At 40.9% G+C, this 16,975-nt stretch overlaps 1 protein-coding gene across 1 annotated transcript in view; it reads right to left on the reverse strand.

The window, feature by feature from the left end:
• Window positions 1-1,012: 1,012 nt before the first annotated feature.
• abtb2b (ankyrin repeat and BTB (POZ) domain containing 2b) overlaps window positions 1,013-16,975 on the reverse strand; it is a 44,978-nt gene continuing 29,015 nt past the window's right edge. Inside the window, exons 4-17 of the mRNA XM_020623275.1 lie at window positions 12,546-12,698; window positions 11,746-11,911; window positions 11,502-11,591; window positions 11,219-11,320; window positions 10,895-10,991; window positions 10,020-10,155; window positions 9,350-9,627; window positions 9,080-9,258; window positions 8,860-8,965; window positions 8,104-8,206; window positions 7,895-7,982; window positions 7,652-7,720; window positions 3,994-4,107; window positions 1,013-2,803 (exon numbers count right to left, since the gene is read on the reverse strand). Of these exons, the coding sequence (XP_020478931.1) occupies window positions 2,570-2,803; window positions 3,994-4,107; window positions 7,652-7,720; window positions 7,895-7,982; window positions 8,104-8,206; window positions 8,860-8,965; window positions 9,080-9,258; window positions 9,350-9,627; window positions 10,020-10,155; window positions 10,895-10,991; window positions 11,219-11,320; window positions 11,502-11,591; window positions 11,746-11,911; window positions 12,546-12,698 (1,915 nt within the window). The 3' untranslated portion in view covers window positions 1,013-2,569. The remainder of the gene's footprint in view (window positions 2,804-3,993; window positions 4,108-7,651; window positions 7,721-7,894; window positions 7,983-8,103; window positions 8,207-8,859; window positions 8,966-9,079; window positions 9,259-9,349; window positions 9,628-10,019; window positions 10,156-10,894; window positions 10,992-11,218; window positions 11,321-11,501; window positions 11,592-11,745; window positions 11,912-12,545; window positions 12,699-16,975) is intronic.

Consider the following 16,975-nt stretch of genomic DNA (forward strand, 5'->3'; position numbering starts at 1 on the left):
AAAAACAAAAAAAAAAAAAAAAAAAAAAAATGTCTATTGTGACACTGTTTAGATACCATATGGACAGGTTGGGAAACCTGCGCCTGCCACATGCTGTTATTTTAAATTCTTCCATGTATTTTTATTACAAAAGCATTGTCTTTGTTAAGAATGAGCCAACCATTCCTGTTTCCTGTTATCTGCAGCACTTTGTCTTTGGTTTTCCATTTATACCTCTTAGTCTTACATACCAGCAGTAGGGGTAGAGAAACACAAACGAAACAAAAAAGCCGTGATAAATGCAATTGTGGATATTTTTGTATTTTCCTTCTTATTTATTCATGTTTATTCATCTAATTGATTTCCTAATTTATTATAACTTGGATATTTATACGAACAAAGCTCTTAGGTCAGTTGAATGTTATTTATTACCCTCTTGTGTGTTCTTAAATGGGGAAACATTTTAAGGAAAATGAACTATTTCTTTTGTTTTGGTCTGACTTTGACAGAATTATGTGAACATAGACAAGTCACAAATCCTCTTTTCTAGAAAAAAGGAAAGAGAACTTGTGGAAACACTTGGGGGAAAAAAGATTTACCAGTAAGAATGTAGACTTAGCCTCTCTTTGGAGAGGGAATATGCTCTTCTATTGATATTTGTCAGTTTACTGTCAATTATTGTCATATTATTGTGCGTGTAGGCCAGGCCTGAGGAGAGGGACACTGCAGATCCAAATCTACTTCTTCTCTTTGTAAATAGACAAACCATGGAGGTCATTTGTCTTTTCAACCATGCTGGGGATTCCTGCTCTATGCTTTTAGCTTGTATTGCAGTGTGCATGTCAAACATGAGCTTTTCTTTGCATGGCTTTAGTGTTAATACTTCATTCCCAACTCACTCCTTCTCTCAGCCTTCATTAGTTCTCTCTCCACAAAACTACCATTTAACATTTTAAATTCTCCCTCACTTTTCACCCTCTGCTTTTATTTCAGACCTTTTTTTTTGTCCCCTCGCTCCTGCTAATTGTTCCCTTCCTCCTCCTCCTCCTCTTGTCTTATGCACAAAGTTTAGGAACTATGCTTCTTTTACTCTGCACCTCTCTCTGGAAGGCTCTCTCTACCTGCAGGTAGAAGAGGCACAGGGAGGGGCATATCAGTACTACAAACACAAAGCAATATCCTATTGTTCACCTTCCTTTCTTTTTTTCTACAATGGGAAGCTAGCAGCACAAAGGACATCCGATAATCCCAAAGGGCCAGAGTGGTCTTTTGACAGAGCAGGAACAAAACTGCTGTAATCCCCATATAACATAACTGTGAGCATCTTCCGTGCTGAAACAAATAAACTCATTCAGTTACGGTGTGCTTGTTTTTTTGTACATTGGTAAGTCCACAAAGTAAATTTTCAGTGTTTTTAAAACTGTCACATGGGGTTAGGGTTTTGTAAATTGTGAAATATACATTGTTACTATAAAATTAAGACTGATGCAATTGAATTGTCATTTCTACCTGTTACTCAACCTTCCCAGCATTTCCAGTAAGAATGTATCTGCTTATAAAGTTGTGACTTCCATGTTGTAGGTTTGTGCATTTCCAAGACTGTTTTAATGATGATTCAGGTGAGTCTACACCAATCCTCACAAACACAGACAAATTAAATGCTTTGGCTTGTTTACCAGGTTTATTACAATATTCAACATCGACACAAACTAGTCCAAATCCCATATTGGATTTTGCTGCTGTAGCTGTGTTGACATGTTGAATCTCAGCATACATAAGCTTAACTGTTAGTGTACCTGGAAAAAACAAAAACTACACAAAAGCAACTTTTTAAACAATATTTGCTTGGATTAAAAACTAAAAAGGGAACACCCCATTAAATACTCACATCTGTTTTTCTCATTAAATAGAAACTGTCCATCCCACTCTTCAATAACTGTTGCGTTTCTCCTGTCACTTTAAAAAATGGAAACATACAGACATCAAGACATGTTAATCCAGAGCTTGCATCAATGCTGGAGACACCAGTTCTATTATTTAAAATGAGACTAAACCAAAAGTTCAGCATGGCCTCGCTTTTCTTTCTTCTTTAACAAATGCTTCAGTCTTTTATCACTCTACATAGCTTCAGTCAGAACCAGAAGGGTGTCACTGATCCCGCTCCTCCTATACAATAAATTTGGCCAGTTTTGTCCAATAGAGGGTAGCAGTGTTTCAGGATTCAGAGTTGCCACCTGTTGCGTCTCTCATTTTAACTTTCAAAGCCTTGGAGAAAAGCATCACATTTTCCAGTTTTCTTCTTCATAAACATGTTGTACACTCCAAAAAATGTCAAGCTGGAGTGCTCAGAATATGAAACACCTCATTGTCCAGAGAAAAGTCTCAACTACTGGCACATAACTCACTGATCTGTGTCCCAGTGTCAAAGAAGTTGCTTGTTCCCACAGCCAGGATCAGATGTTACTGTACTTAATCATTTAGACAGCCTCTAGTCACCCGATCCTTTATCAGTGATGAAACTTCCACTCCAACTGTCACACTCGTCCTCTTATTTCTGTCCTCTCTCTCCTCAGCATCCATCCTGTTGCTATCAGACTCGGGAGGTGACGTAGAGAGAGCGCAGTCGTTGGGCCAGGGTGGTCTCCAGCTCCTCCAGAGGTGACTCTCCCCAGCTGTGAGCCAGCATAGAAGTGGAGCTGTTCCCTTGTCGCACCCCAGGGGGTCCCAACAACAGGCTCCTGAAGACCTCTCTCTCGAGCAGAGCAGGCATCTGCTGTAAGAAGTATCCTTCACAGAATGAACTTAACTCCACTGAAACATGGGCCTGAAAAAAGAGAAAATTTAAGGGTGAAGTTTTTCCATGTAAAAATACAGATGTAAATTTATGAAAACTCCCTTTTAGTAAAGAAAGGAGGCCATTTAACATGTAACAAATCATTTGAGTAGTAATTTTGTATACATTTCAAGGCGTCTATGCATTTGGTCCGACTGTGAAGATTGCCGTTTCCTGTTCCTGTGGTAGTCAAATTCACTTCCTGTTCACTGTGCCTGCATCGTGTTGTGCTTGCTACCAGATTGTTTATGGATTAAGCTCACTAATTTCTAAGTTTATCTGACAGAGTCCTCTTGAGTTACCTTAGTTGGAGACAAACACTCACTAGCCACTTTATTAGGTACACCTGTACAATTGTAAATGTTTCAATTTAATACTTCTGCGTTAACATCTGTGTTTATGAAGCTAAAAATGTTTCAATTTAAGGTGAAATTGTCAAATGTATTAATTCAATTAAACAACCATGGCCAAAAATACTGGGACCCCTGCATTTTTGTCAGATAATGCACTACTTCTTCCAGAAAATTGTTGGGCACAAATTCCTATTCTCATGTTTATTTTTTCTGTTTGCATTGGAACAACAAAAAGCTGAGGGGAAAAAAAAAGCCAAATCTGTTCCAATCCACACTAAACTCCAAAAATGGACTGGACAGAATTACTGGCACCCTCAACTTAATATTTGGTAGCACACCCTTTGGACACAATAACTGAAATCAACCCCTTCCTGTAACCATCAGTGAGTTTCTTAAACTTCGGTACTGGAATTTTGGACGACTCTTCTTTCGCCAGCTGCTGTTTTGAGCTCTCTCTATGAGATTTAGATCTGGACTCATTGCTGGCCACTTCAGAACTCTCCAGGTCCACACGACAAAGGTTGAGTCAACCTTTCTCCATTTTAACTGGTTCCAAGTGTGGTTTCTACATTGCCAGCACCTGCTGATTGCTACGGGTGAGTTTCATTACAAATTAAAGGAGCATCTGGCTTTTTTTTCTTTGCTTTTTTTTGTTCTAATGCAAACAGAAGAAATTGACATGACTAAAGAAATTGTGATTGCCACAATTTTCTGGGAGTAGTGATACTTATCTGACAGAAATGCAGGGGTGCCAACATTTTGGGTCATGACTAATAAATGTTTCTATACTTATTTGCATAGTTTACATAAAGGTTCTGTGCATATTACCTTGGCTGTCTTGTAGATGCTGACAGCATTATCCAGGTTGATGTGGTGAGAGCAGATGAGTTCACAGTGTCTTTGTAGCGCCCCCAGCTGGAACAAACTAGCAGTTGCCAACAACTGCAGGTGAAAACACCGGCAAATGTTAACACGAATTGTAACACATGGAAGGTCAAAGCAAGGATACATAATTAGGACTTTTTTGACAGTCTGGGTTTTTTTTAAATACTTGGCTCTAACATACAGTGGATATAAAAAGTCTACACACCCCTGTTAAAATGTCGTTCTCGTGTGATGTAAAAAAAAAGAGACCAAGATAAATAATTCCAGAACTTTAGCCACCTTTAATGTGACCTATAACTTGTACAACTCAATTGAAAACAAACTGAAATCTGTTTTTCAGTGGGAAGTAAAAATAAAAAACTAAAATAATGTGGTTGCATTAGTGTGCACACCCTTAAACTAATATTTTGTTGAAGCACCTTTTGATTTTATTACAGCACTCAGTCTTTTTGGGTATGAGTTTATCAGCAATGCACATCTTGACTCTGCAATATTTGCCCACTCTTCTTTGCAAAAACGCTCCAAATCTGTCAGATTGCGAGGGCATCTCCTATGCACAGCCCTCTTCAGATCACCCCACAGATGTTCAATCGGATTCAAGTCCGGGCTCTGGCTGGGCCATTCTAAGACTTTTATCTTGTTCTGGTTAAGCCATTCCTTTGTTGATTTGGATGTATGCTTGGGGTCATTGTCGTGCTGAAAGATGAAGTTCCTCTTCATCTTCAGCTTTCTAGCAGAAGCCTGAAGGTTTTGTGCCAATATTGACTGGTATGTGGAACTGTTCATAATTCCCTCCACCTTGACTAAGGCCCCAGTTCCAGCTGAAGAAAAACAACCCCAAAGCATGATGCTGCCACCACCATGCTTCACTGTGGGTATGGTGTTCTTTTGGTGATGTGCAGTGTTGTTTTTGCGCCAAACATACCTTTTGGAATTATGGCCAAAAAGTTCAACCTTGGTTTCATCAGACCATAACACCTTTTCCCACATGCCTTTGGGAGACTTCAAATGCGTGTTTGCAAAATGTAACCGGGCATGGATATTTTTCTTTGTAAGAAAAGGCTTCCGTCTTGCCACTCTACCCCATAGCCCAGACAAATGAAGAATACGGGAGATTGTCGTCACATGTACTACACAACCAGTACTTGCCAGAAATTCCTGCAGCTCCTTTAATGTTGCTGTAGGCCTCTTGGCAGCCTCCCTGACCAGTTTTCTCCTTGTCTTTTCATCAATTTTGGAGGGACGTCCAGCTCTTGGTAATGTCACTGTTGCACCATATTTTCTCCACTTGATGATGACTGACTTCACTGTGTTCCATGGTATATCTAATGCCTTGGAAATTCTTTTGTACCCTTCTCCTGACTGATACCTTTTAGCAATGAGATCCCTCTGATGCTTTGGAAGTTCTCTGCAGACCATGGCTTTTGCTGTAGGATGCAACTAGGAAAATGTCAGGAATAGCCTACTGGAACAGCTGAACTTGATATGGGGTTAGTCAGAGGCACTTTAATTGATGGCAGGTGTACTGACTCCTATTTAACATGAGTTTGAATGTCACTGTTTAATTCTGACAACAGTCACAGCCCCACAGTAAGAGGGTGTGCACATAATGCAACCACATTATTTTAGTTTTTTATTTTTACTTCCCACTGAAAAACAGATTTCAGTTTGTTTTCAATTGAGTTGTACAAGTTATAGGTCACATTAAAGGTGGCTAAAGTTCTGGAATTATTTATCTTGGTCTTGTTTTTTTACATCACAGAAACCTGACATTTTAACAGGGTTGTGTAGACTTTTTATATCCACTGTATGTCCATGCAAATTGTCAGTCATCCAGGTTGTAGTATGCTGAAAAACATAGGAAAAAAAATCATCTGGATATAGTTTTAGGTAGAAGATGTTTCACCTCTCATCCAAGAGGCTTCATCAGTTCTGTCCACGTGATGGTGAGCAGGAGATATTTACCCCCCCTCGGTGGTGTTTCAGTCCTTCGATGGCCAACAATGTCCCCTAACAACTGAGTCGTTAGGGTCTGGTATTGCGTGTCGTTACCTGTCTTTGAACCCTCACATGTGGACCTATTGTTCTGGTGTCAATTAGGGTGGAAATGTTTGGGCAGAGATCTCAAAACAGGATTGTAGATGGAAGACAAGTTGTGTCTTAGTCCACCACCCCTATTTAGTGAGGGGTGTTCTATTTTTGTAAAAAATAGCTTCCTTGACTCCTATCTCAAACCCACGATGTTCTCTGGAGAGGATCTGGACTTCACTGTCCTCAAAAGAATGTCCTTTGTCCCTCAGGTGGAGGTGGACTGCTGACTCTGGTCCACAGGAGTTGGCCCTCCTGTGTTGGGCCATGTGCTTGTGCAGTGGCTGTTTTGTTTCACCAATGTACAAGTCGTTACACTCCTGACTATAATTAATTGCATACACCACATCACTCTGTTTGTCTGGGTGTTTTGTCCTTAGGGTGGACCAGTCTCTGCTGCACGGTGTTCTCTGGTTTAAAGTTAACTGGGATATTGTGGTTGTGAAATATCCTTTTTAACTTCTCTGATAAACCATAAGGGATGACAGTGTTATCCCCCCTCTTGTTTCTGGTTTCTCCCTGTTGGTGTTGGGCCTCTTTCTTGCTTTGGTGAAGGCCCACTTAGGGTATCCACAAGCCTTAAAGGGAGTTCTGGATGTGTAATTTCTCCTTCTTGGCTGAAACACCACCGAGGGGGATAAATATCTCAGGCTCAACACCAGTCAGGCAGCTTTGGCATCCTTATGAGTGAATTTGATGTTGATATCCACAGAGTTGATATGCTTTGTGAAAGCCTCCACCCCCTAGGTCCTGATTTGTTTCCCACCAAAGGAGCTAGAATGGTGGTCACAACACCACCTAATAAACTCTCAGGCCTTTGCTAAGAAAGTCAGACAACTGCACCTGGACCAGGACCACCCTAATGCACACCAGGACAATAGGTACACCACCCAGTGGAATAAATACCTCCTGCTCACCACCAGTCAGAACTGATGAAGCCTCTTGGATGAGAGGTGAAAAAGTCTATCTAAAATTACATCCAGATGATTTTTTTCAGCAACATTAAATAAATGTAACTTTTATTTTTGCTTATTGTCTGTTGAAACAGAATTGACCACTAACTAAAAGGTTTCTAGTTTACCTAATTTTTTAAAATCATTTATTTGGACTTGTTGAGACTGATTTTACTTCCTCCTCAAACTTAAAGCATTTTTTTTGTTTCACATAAGAAGCCTCTGTAATTGGCTTTTCAAGTATGTTCATCTTTGTTATCAGTTCCAGTAAGATTTTACTTTTAATTGTATATACTGTATGTGTATTGTACACAACAGTTATAGCTCACTCATTAAATTCCAATTTACAACTCTACCATTTTTTTTTTACCTAATCTTCATGTTTATTATTACTACTTGAGTAAGTTTTGCTGCCACTACTGTCAACAGAGTAAATATGGAAAAGATGTGATCATTTTATCATATGGACATGTAAAACTGATGACCCACTGGATGTCCTAAGTGCAGTCTCTCACACAACTTGCCAGACAGGTGGTGTGTATCTGTTCAGTTATTCTTACCTCCAACAAGTCAGGCACATTACTTTTCAGTGACTCTGTTCCTCCACAGTACAGGTATGACATCATCATCTGCAGAGGTCAAAGGTCTCATTTAGGAAGAAGTCAGTACAGCAGTTGGACTAATTATTATATTGTATTTAGTCATACAGCATTCAAGGGTGTCCTCTGTTTTCCCATCAATCTTGATTGATTTTTACACAATAAATGAGGGGTTGAATCATGAAAGAGTATTTTTTTTTCTACCTGGAAAATGTTGTACTTCACATCACTGATCTCAATCTCTTTGTTTGGGCTTCCATCTGGTCCACAGGAGGCCAGCAGAGATTTGAATCTCAAGGAAAAACAAAATTCTTCATTAAAACCCTTTTAAGAAAATCAGTTTTCAAAAAAAATGCCACTGTCTAAAAGATGACTGTATCTCTACTGGACAGCGTGAACCTGTCTCCACTCACTTGTCAGAGGCAGTGATTAGCAGGACTCTGTGGCCATAGAACGGCTTCCCCTCCACCAAAAACGTCACATCTGACATTTCCTGGTTATTCAGGAAATGAGGGTCTGTAGGAAAAGGCATTATCATTTCCTTGACACGCTATTCACTTTTTGTTAGGGACAGAAATTTTTATAATTATAAATTACATAATATAATTCTTTAAAAACAAACCTTGACCAAACACCAATTACAACAAGCTGCACAATAAAAGTAAAAATATCAAATTTAGCAAGATCAAACTAACCTCAATAACCAAAATAAATTGTCACAATAAATACCACTATACTGATAATCAGGCAAAGTCAAATGAAATCAGTAAGTCTTCAGATCAGACAAAAACAGGGAGAAGGGGAGCTTGTCTAATAGGCGGAGGCATGTCATTTCATAGTTTGGGCGCCACATGGAATTCTCAACACTTGGCCACTGTTTTAAACAATCAACAGTAAATTGTAACTAACAGTAAATTCAGATTAAGTCTGAGGCTTTGTGGCTGGTATTTGTCTTGTGATGGTAACTGCCCATCTTTGAGTTTGGGGCTATTCTTCAAACAAAGCAAGCAATTTAATGACATCACCTTGGGCTTTTTGGAAATTGTGATGGACATATTCAGTATTTTCTGGCATTTTCTAGATCTAACAATCAAGAAAATCATTTTCAGATTGGAAATGTATGTATTTTTAAGTTGTACATTTTCATATACGAATTGTAGTTTCCTTACCCAACTGAGCTGAAAGAGTGGCCTTCACTTCAGGGACAGCTGGAAGGGGTGCTGGGCCAAAGCAGTGACTGAAAATAACCCCCAACTGCTGGATAATGGCATCAGTCTGAGGAAAGTGAAAGAACAAACACTGGCATTATATCAGTTATGACAAACTCATTTCATGCTGATAACAAATAGAACATGAAGCAGACAAAGTGAAGTTTGAGTTTGATGGTACCTTGGTGGTACGTAAGATATTGAACATAAGGGGCAGGCCAGTGGTGACCAACTCCTCACAGTAGTCCTCTTCTCTGATCGTAGTGAACTCTCTGAGGAGAGAAAGGGTGACCCCTGCCCTGGACTGCTGCTGGGCACAGCGCAGAGATTCCAGCCACACATGAAGTTTCCAGGGTACACCTGGTTGGAAAGATGTGAATTTTTGTTTTGGGTCTCAAACTAAGCACAATCTGAAAAGTAAGGCCATCTATTACTTGCTAGTGATACTTACCCATCGCTCGTAGCTCCATGGTGACATCCAGGTAGCCGTGCTCTGCGCTGTAGTAGCTGGCCTCTTGCAGAGCCTTCATCATAGCTTTGCAAAGCCTGGGTATGCCCACCTCTGGCAGTGTGCCAGGGCCAGAGGAAGGGGTAGGGAGGGGCGAGAGAGGGAGGAATGGGCAAATTGCAGCTTCTTCACACTCCACCCCCTCAGCTAAGATCTCTTCTAGGGACAGGACATCCTCTTTGACTTGCTGGGGCTGAGTCAGTAGCTTTCTCAACACGTTCCTGACAAGATAAATGGGAGGAAGAGAGAGAGAACGGAGAGGAAACAAAAGATAAAGAAAACATGGAGACATGAAGATCTGTCCAAACTGCAACACATGCATTCATTTCTGTAACCCTGCACCTTCCTCTGCGATTACATAATCAGTCACCCTCACTTGTGAAATGTGAAGTGTTGCATCTACAACATGTTCGCATAAACACAGTGAGCAGGTGGAGAGGTGTTCAGAGACAGATGGACTCGCTTTTCATATTCTGATAACTCACGGTCTTTCATTTTGCCACATGAAGGAAAAAAAAAAAAACAGATGAATCTCTCCCCATAGACAGGTTGTTTCTTCCAGCAGCATGCTCGATTAAAATGCTATTTTCAGGTCAGACTGAAAGACGCGTACCTGTGTCCGTGTGCAGCAGCGTGACTGAAGCAGTTCATGTCTTCAAAGAGAGAGGACGTAAGAGCATTTCCATCATGGGCCTTTGATAAGGGGTCAGCGCCTCGTGCCAGGAGCAAACTCACCATCTCATAGTTGCCTGAGAAGCACAGAAACAGTCTATTACATACAGAGGCAGCTCCTAAACACATTTATATAGGATGTTTTCACTTGTATCAAAGCACAGCCATATTTGCTGAGAACCAGTTCTTCTTGTGTTTTTCCCCATTGGTGTAGTCTATTTAATATGGGAGTAGTGAAAATACTACAGTTTGATATTTTTTAGTGTTTTATTTTTGGCTTATTTCACAATTTATTAGTATACTTATACTCCATATGAATTCTGTTCTTGTTTTATTAGGCTACTCCATTAAATTTTATCACTGCTACCATGAACATTACGTTACTGCATTTTCACAACTCATTCATATTAAACACCATTTACAGTACACACTATCATTGTTGCTATGTAGAGAATGTGTCTGTTGTACTAGAGCTATGTGTGGCTTTCAGATGATCCCACAGAGGAATGCTGCCCAGAGGCTTCTAAACAACCACAGGCCACACTCCGATCCTCACACTGTGCCTTTATCTACCCTCTCATGACCTCATCCGTCCAGCCAATGTGTCATTCACAACTCACTCCTATGTTAATCTTGATGAGCTTTTGGAAGACTAACAAACTACTTTCTGCCTGTATAATTTGGTAAGTACTGATTTACTGTGGCAGATCAGAACACAAGCCTCCCCTAAGTCAGAAAATTCTCCAGCATCAGCTGTGCCTTGTGTTGTCCTCAGTGTGCATATGTGTGGACATGTGTGTGCATGTGTTTGCCCACCTGCTGCCGAAGCCAGCTGTAATGGGGTGTCTGCTGCACTCTCCTGTCCATTGCGGACTGCGGCCCCCTCCACATTGGTCCCTGCATCCAAAAGGAGCTGTAAAGACAGCACATCTGTTACATTAACCAATGTTTGACATCCTGTAATTTATTTATGGCCTGACCTCACACTGGTAAACCCATTGAAAGGATTAGTATCGCATTCACAGCAGGACATTTCCCCTTCAGTAAAAAGAACACAGCCATGCATAATGTCAAATTATGGGGTTGATACAGTAGCTAAATCTGGCCATAACTACTGTATGTGTATATTTATGGTCCAACCTGCACCACGGAGATGTGTCCATGCAGCACAGCGAAGGTGAGAGCTGCCCAGTGTCGGCTATCAGGATGCACACAGGGGTGCCTTGGGGAGCATGGTGGAACCTGGCAGCACAGGACAAATCACTGTTACACACCAAGAAAACATTACATTCAATACGGCCTCTGTGAATTTGAGTGCTTTAAAATGAATACATCCCTCGTGGGTAGATGTAGACAGCCTACACAGAACATACAGCATTGAAATAAATCTGTCCATCTGTTGAAAATATTTAAGCATATGTACCGCCACATCGAGGTTGGCCCCAGCATCAATCAACATCTGGACTAGAGCCTCATCTCCAGCTGCACAGGCATACATCAGAGGCGTCATCCCCTGAGTCACAAACAAAAAGTGCAATGAACAGATGAAAAAGGAGAACAAATACATGAAGTAGTGCTTTAAAAAGATTTACTGATGTGATTTCCAAAGCTTATTGCTGCAATATTCCTCTCACATGTCAAACATAAAAAACCAAGACGTTCACTACCTGGTCATCCATGCTGTTGACCCCATCTGGACCAAGCAGATCAATGGCTTGGCCAATGAGATCTGTGCGTCCGCAGTTGAGCATCCGAAAACCCAGGTCTAGATGGAACTTGTCTGTGGCGGCTTTGGAGTCCAGACGCTTGAAGGAGCTAAAGCAACATTCAGGCCTGACAGAAAAACACAATGAAAAGAAGCTAATAAATGTTGAGTTCACCTTTAATTTGTGAGCGGCAGCAACTAGCCGAGTTTGAGACGACACACTTCTGTCTCCACTCCGACAGTAAAAACATCAGACACGATGAGCTACAATAATTTGTCTCAACCTCCTTGAGATGCATGCAAGTTGTATATTTGTATCTGAGGCTTTTTCTTAAAAACGTCTACTATACTTCATACAAAGATTAATGACCCACATTACAGTCAGTGAACACTCAAATCTAGTGTATGCAGTGTGTAATTATGAAACACTTAAATCACAAGCCTATAGTTCATGGATAAAAGAAACTGTAATACTGCAATTAGCCCAAGTTTAATTTCTTCTCAGCTAATTAGTGACCTCATAAAACCACGCATAGTTGACATGACAATGGAGTCAAGAAAATTGAAATTAGGTATTGTCTGAAGGCATTAGTAAGGTGTAGGTTTTAAATTTCCAGCAATTACAAAAGTTCAGAAACAGTGCCGCTGCTCGTCTCTAGTGCTCATTGTGCTGTGCGTAGTTTTACGTCACCAAGTCCAGTTTGAAGAAACAACAAATGAGCAGGTCAACCATAGTGAGTGTATGTATGTGTTCTCATTTACTTCAGCTGTCTTGGTTCACAGTCGAGCCCTGGGAGGAGAAGCCTGGCAGACTGCCTGACATCATCACTGTCCACCAACAGACTTTTGCGATGCTCAGCATGGACTATGGCTACTCTCATCCACTCCATCAGAGGCGGCAGCAAGAGGAATGGCCTGCAAAGAGGAACTATACATAATTCAACAATTCTATTTGCATGCTCTAACTAGCATTAATACTGGAGATCTATTACACTAAAATAGGTAACAGAAATTTGTCTCCAACTGTAATGCATTCTGCAAATGTGAAGGTTATTTGATAAAAGAATTCGCATAAGGTGGAATTGAAACAATGGGTAATCAGGCTGTGTAAGAGTGGAGGATTTCTTCAACAGTCATGTTGAGGGGGAACTCACAGACTGTCTCAAACCAGATGACTTGTGTGTCTGGCTGTACTTTCCCTCACCCTGACCAGTGAGTCACATTTAAACACACAGCCGAGTACCTCTGTTCTGATCATCACATGCACTTGCCAGCTTTTACACACTGTAAACAGTTGCCGTTCTCCTTTAAAGGCATCATACATGCAAGCACATACACTCAAATAGGAGATGTATGACCACTGGGTGTTTCTGTGTTGGTGGCTTGGTTGTGCTTTCTTGATCGGAGACAAGAACAGAACACTCAGTTGTGCTGTGGTTTGATAAACTAAATATTGCAGTGGCTTCTGAATAATAAGCCTATTTTTTAAATCAGCTGTAGCACAATAAACTACCTGAGTGAGAAGAACAAAGGTGCACCACTCTCATATTGTTATAGATGGTTTCTAAGATCTAAACTGAAAAAAAGGTGTTAAAATGATTAAAAATAGAACAGAGAGACAAGACCGAACTGAGCCTGGGGAAACCAGAAAATATATGAATTGTGGAGAAGCAGTGTCATAAACATGAGAAGATGAATGAAAACAAAGTACATTTGCCATAGTATCTGTGAACATCACATTCTGAAAGTCATCTCTTTGTTTGTATTCATTGTCCTCTTCTCACACCTATTAAATTAAATCCCTTTAGTGATATGGCTATCTGCAACAGCACGTCTAGCCGCTTATCTGGTATTAAGTCCTTCTTGTCTGCTCCTTTGTCTCACCATATGTGCATAGAATGTACCTGTGAACAATGACACATTATTGTGAGTGTAACTGTGGTTTGCTTTTAATCCTACAAAGCCTCAGTCAGGGTGTGTTAATGATTGTTTCAACACTGCCTCTGTGTTAACACTGGTTACCAAGCTGCCTTTCTCCTGCTGTGATGTTGATCTTCACAGCAACTTCACTGTTGCTCCAAGGAGATGCAAACACTCCAGTGCATACCATGAATACAGAAGGAGGCAAAAGCATTAGTAGTATACAAGTACATAGGACTGCAGTGTGCATTCTACCGGATATATGGATGGTGGACACTTAATAAGAAATGGGAACCCTGAGTTTGACTTGTTTGCCTCACTGTGTTAACTTTAATCAGATACAGTACCTGTGGTTTCCTATAGAATAGCTCCTGCTGTGCAGCAACACTCTCTCATTCATCGTTGCTTTGATAGTGATGTATATTGAGACATTGATCTCCTCTGTTTTATCCAAATGCTTAATAAAGTTAATAGACTTTTCAATGGCTTAATGTATCATTTACTTGAATTTAACAACCATATGCATATATAAATATTTTTTTCTGACTTAACATAGCAAATGAAAGCATTACAACCTGCTGTCCCTAGTTTCTGTTATCTTTGAGCTGTTCTGTCAGATGTTGCTTCAGTACTTTATCAGTCAGTGATTAGTCAGCAGGAGGAATCCTGCTGTCACACAGACGTGACAGTTAACAAGCAGACATGAGGCTGATGGGCTGGAAGAGATGTTGAAGGAGGAGGGAATGGTTAAATTTGGCTGATAGGTACATAAAAGGAGGTCCTGGATGTTTGGCAAATGGCTAGGGGCAGGTGTGGTGTGTCAAGATGATTAAGGGGGTAGGACAGGCCAATTTGGAGATAGTCTGGTGGCTAAAGAGTGATAAGAAAGTCATGTTTCTGTGGTGGAGGGGGAGGAGCAGCAGCAGTGGGCTTGGAAAACAATGTTTATAGCACTCCTAATAGCCTCCACTCAATGCAAATTGGGCTACATGTGTATCTTTGTTCACATGTGCATCCGTGCATGTTTCTGCGTCTGTCTTCCTGAACTGGCAATAGGACTGATGCAGAACTAAAGCTGTTTCAATCAACAATGCCCAGCTTTTAACATTTAGCGATCCATCAGAGAGAGTTTCTCTGTCTTCTCTTTATCAGTCAGCATTCATTGCCTGTGTTTTAGTGATTACAAATAAAATCATGCAAATTCAAATCCTTGCATTGTAACCAAGGCAGTGCATATCTTTGCCAGTGGCCCATGACTGCATATAAATGGAGCACGTCTATGCCGTCACCCGCTCCGCTCTGACTCCTATCCCACAATTCATCTCACCTTTGAACCATTCTCTCCCTGAATCTGAACTGAACCCTCTAGTATATCTCCCAGCTGACCCCTGTGTCTGGAGTATGCCCATCAACCTGAAACAAACTTCAGAGTCAGTACAACAACAAAGCTAAGATGCCTGTTAACACTGAAACTAGATAGTGCTTCTGGCTAGCCTCCTGACCTGACATGCTGAGCCTGCACACTGAGAACAGCAGGATGTAGACACACACAGACACATGCACATATGTCAGCTCTGATTCATGGCACCTGTCCCACCACCACCTGGCTTGTAATAAAATGAGAGTCGGTTCAAATCACGATCATATGTGTTTGAACTCTAACCCATCTAACAAAAAAGGCATTTTCTCTCTAGGACGCAACATCACACATGTTACACTGGCCCCATGTGTCTTTTGTGTCCTATATCATGAAGCCGCTTTAATTGAGTTCATGCTGGTCAAACTTCAATCAAGTCTTAAAGCAGCTCCCATCATGGGCTAAAAAGGGTCAAGGTTAACCACTGATTTAGAGTCAAATTACTTTCAAAAAGGCTCCATACAGGGAAATGTAACCATAGCTGATGTATCTGTGGTTAGAAGCAAGCTCCACTGGCTGCGTCTTATCACAGTAACACATCTATCCATTAGTGCTGCCCTCCATCCGATGAAGGAAGCAGAAGGGTTGGGGTGCTGTTTTGGGGAATATTTAGAAGTGGTCCTTTTTGGATGACAGACCAGTGATGTTACCATTAAAATAGAATGAATAATAAACTTTCAGCACTAATAACAATTGCATTTTTCTACAATGTGACAAAATTTAGAGCATGAATGCAAAAAGGAGCAGACAGACTGGTGGCTGGCCTCCCACGCTTTAATACAAGGTCATCACTCACAACTAAGCACCAGCTTTAAAGGATCATAACAGAAGGGGCGTCTCTCATACGTAGTCTCGAGGTTTCTGTAATAAGGCTCCCACCAGGCTCCCTATAATGTTTGATGATGTGGCTCGCACAGATCTGGTGGTTTTGGGTTTCCACCAAAGATTTTGTAAAGCTTTCACAAGAGGCTGAGCCAGAGAGATGGAGAGGCCCACTGAAGGAGAGAAGTCTGCGCCACTACCAGGCACTTGCATGTTAATCACTACCAGGTTTGAGCTGCTCCACTCTACCACCTGAGTCCATCCTGTATGCTAACACTCACTGATCTACACATAGGCACAGACAGACAAACCAGTAGATGTCTAGAAAGATAAACAGAATGCTGCAATGTTCCAGAGTATACATTAAAACAGGATGCTAAATAATTCCACACATAAACCAGGCTGACATACACCCATCATTAAAAACACCTGAGGACTTGGAAGAAAACAGCCAGGACACAGAAAACAGGGGGTGTGTATCTGCTGTCCTGTTCTCTTCGATGCTAATGAGGAGCCTACCTTTGGCTCACTCACACTGTGTCTGTTAATTATTAAATGAACAGAAGCCAGCTGATTCTACTATATGTATATACACATGCACGTGCATGTACAGTGGCTGATTTCATCACAAACACATGATCATCTCAGGTGTCATGCCCTTATTATAACTTAACAATCACAAACATAATTTTCTAGAGATGAAAACATTAACTGAGGGAAACTAAACATGCACATTAGTAGGAGCTTCAGTGCTATAGTCACAGGGCTCGATACTTCCATTTCAAGAATTAACCTTTACATAGGCAAAGGCACTTTCCACTAACATTTTTAACATATACTCTAGGGGAGACGTGTGGGCAGGCTGCAAGCACTTTTTTCCATGTACCCTCACACACTGTGAGTACTAACTAACTTCACATACCTCTCACATTAATTTACTGAACTGTAAACCCGTGTGAGCACAAACACTACAGTGTGTCATACAGTATATCAGTTTTATTTTTAAGAACTCAATACAGAGTTGTGCTGTGGA

Source organism: Monopterus albus, unplaced genomic scaffold (assembly GCF_001952655.1).
Source record: "Monopterus albus unplaced genomic scaffold, M_albus_1.0 scaffold295.1, whole genome shotgun sequence".
Lineage (NCBI taxonomy): Eukaryota > Metazoa > Chordata > Actinopteri > Synbranchiformes > Synbranchidae > Monopterus > Monopterus albus.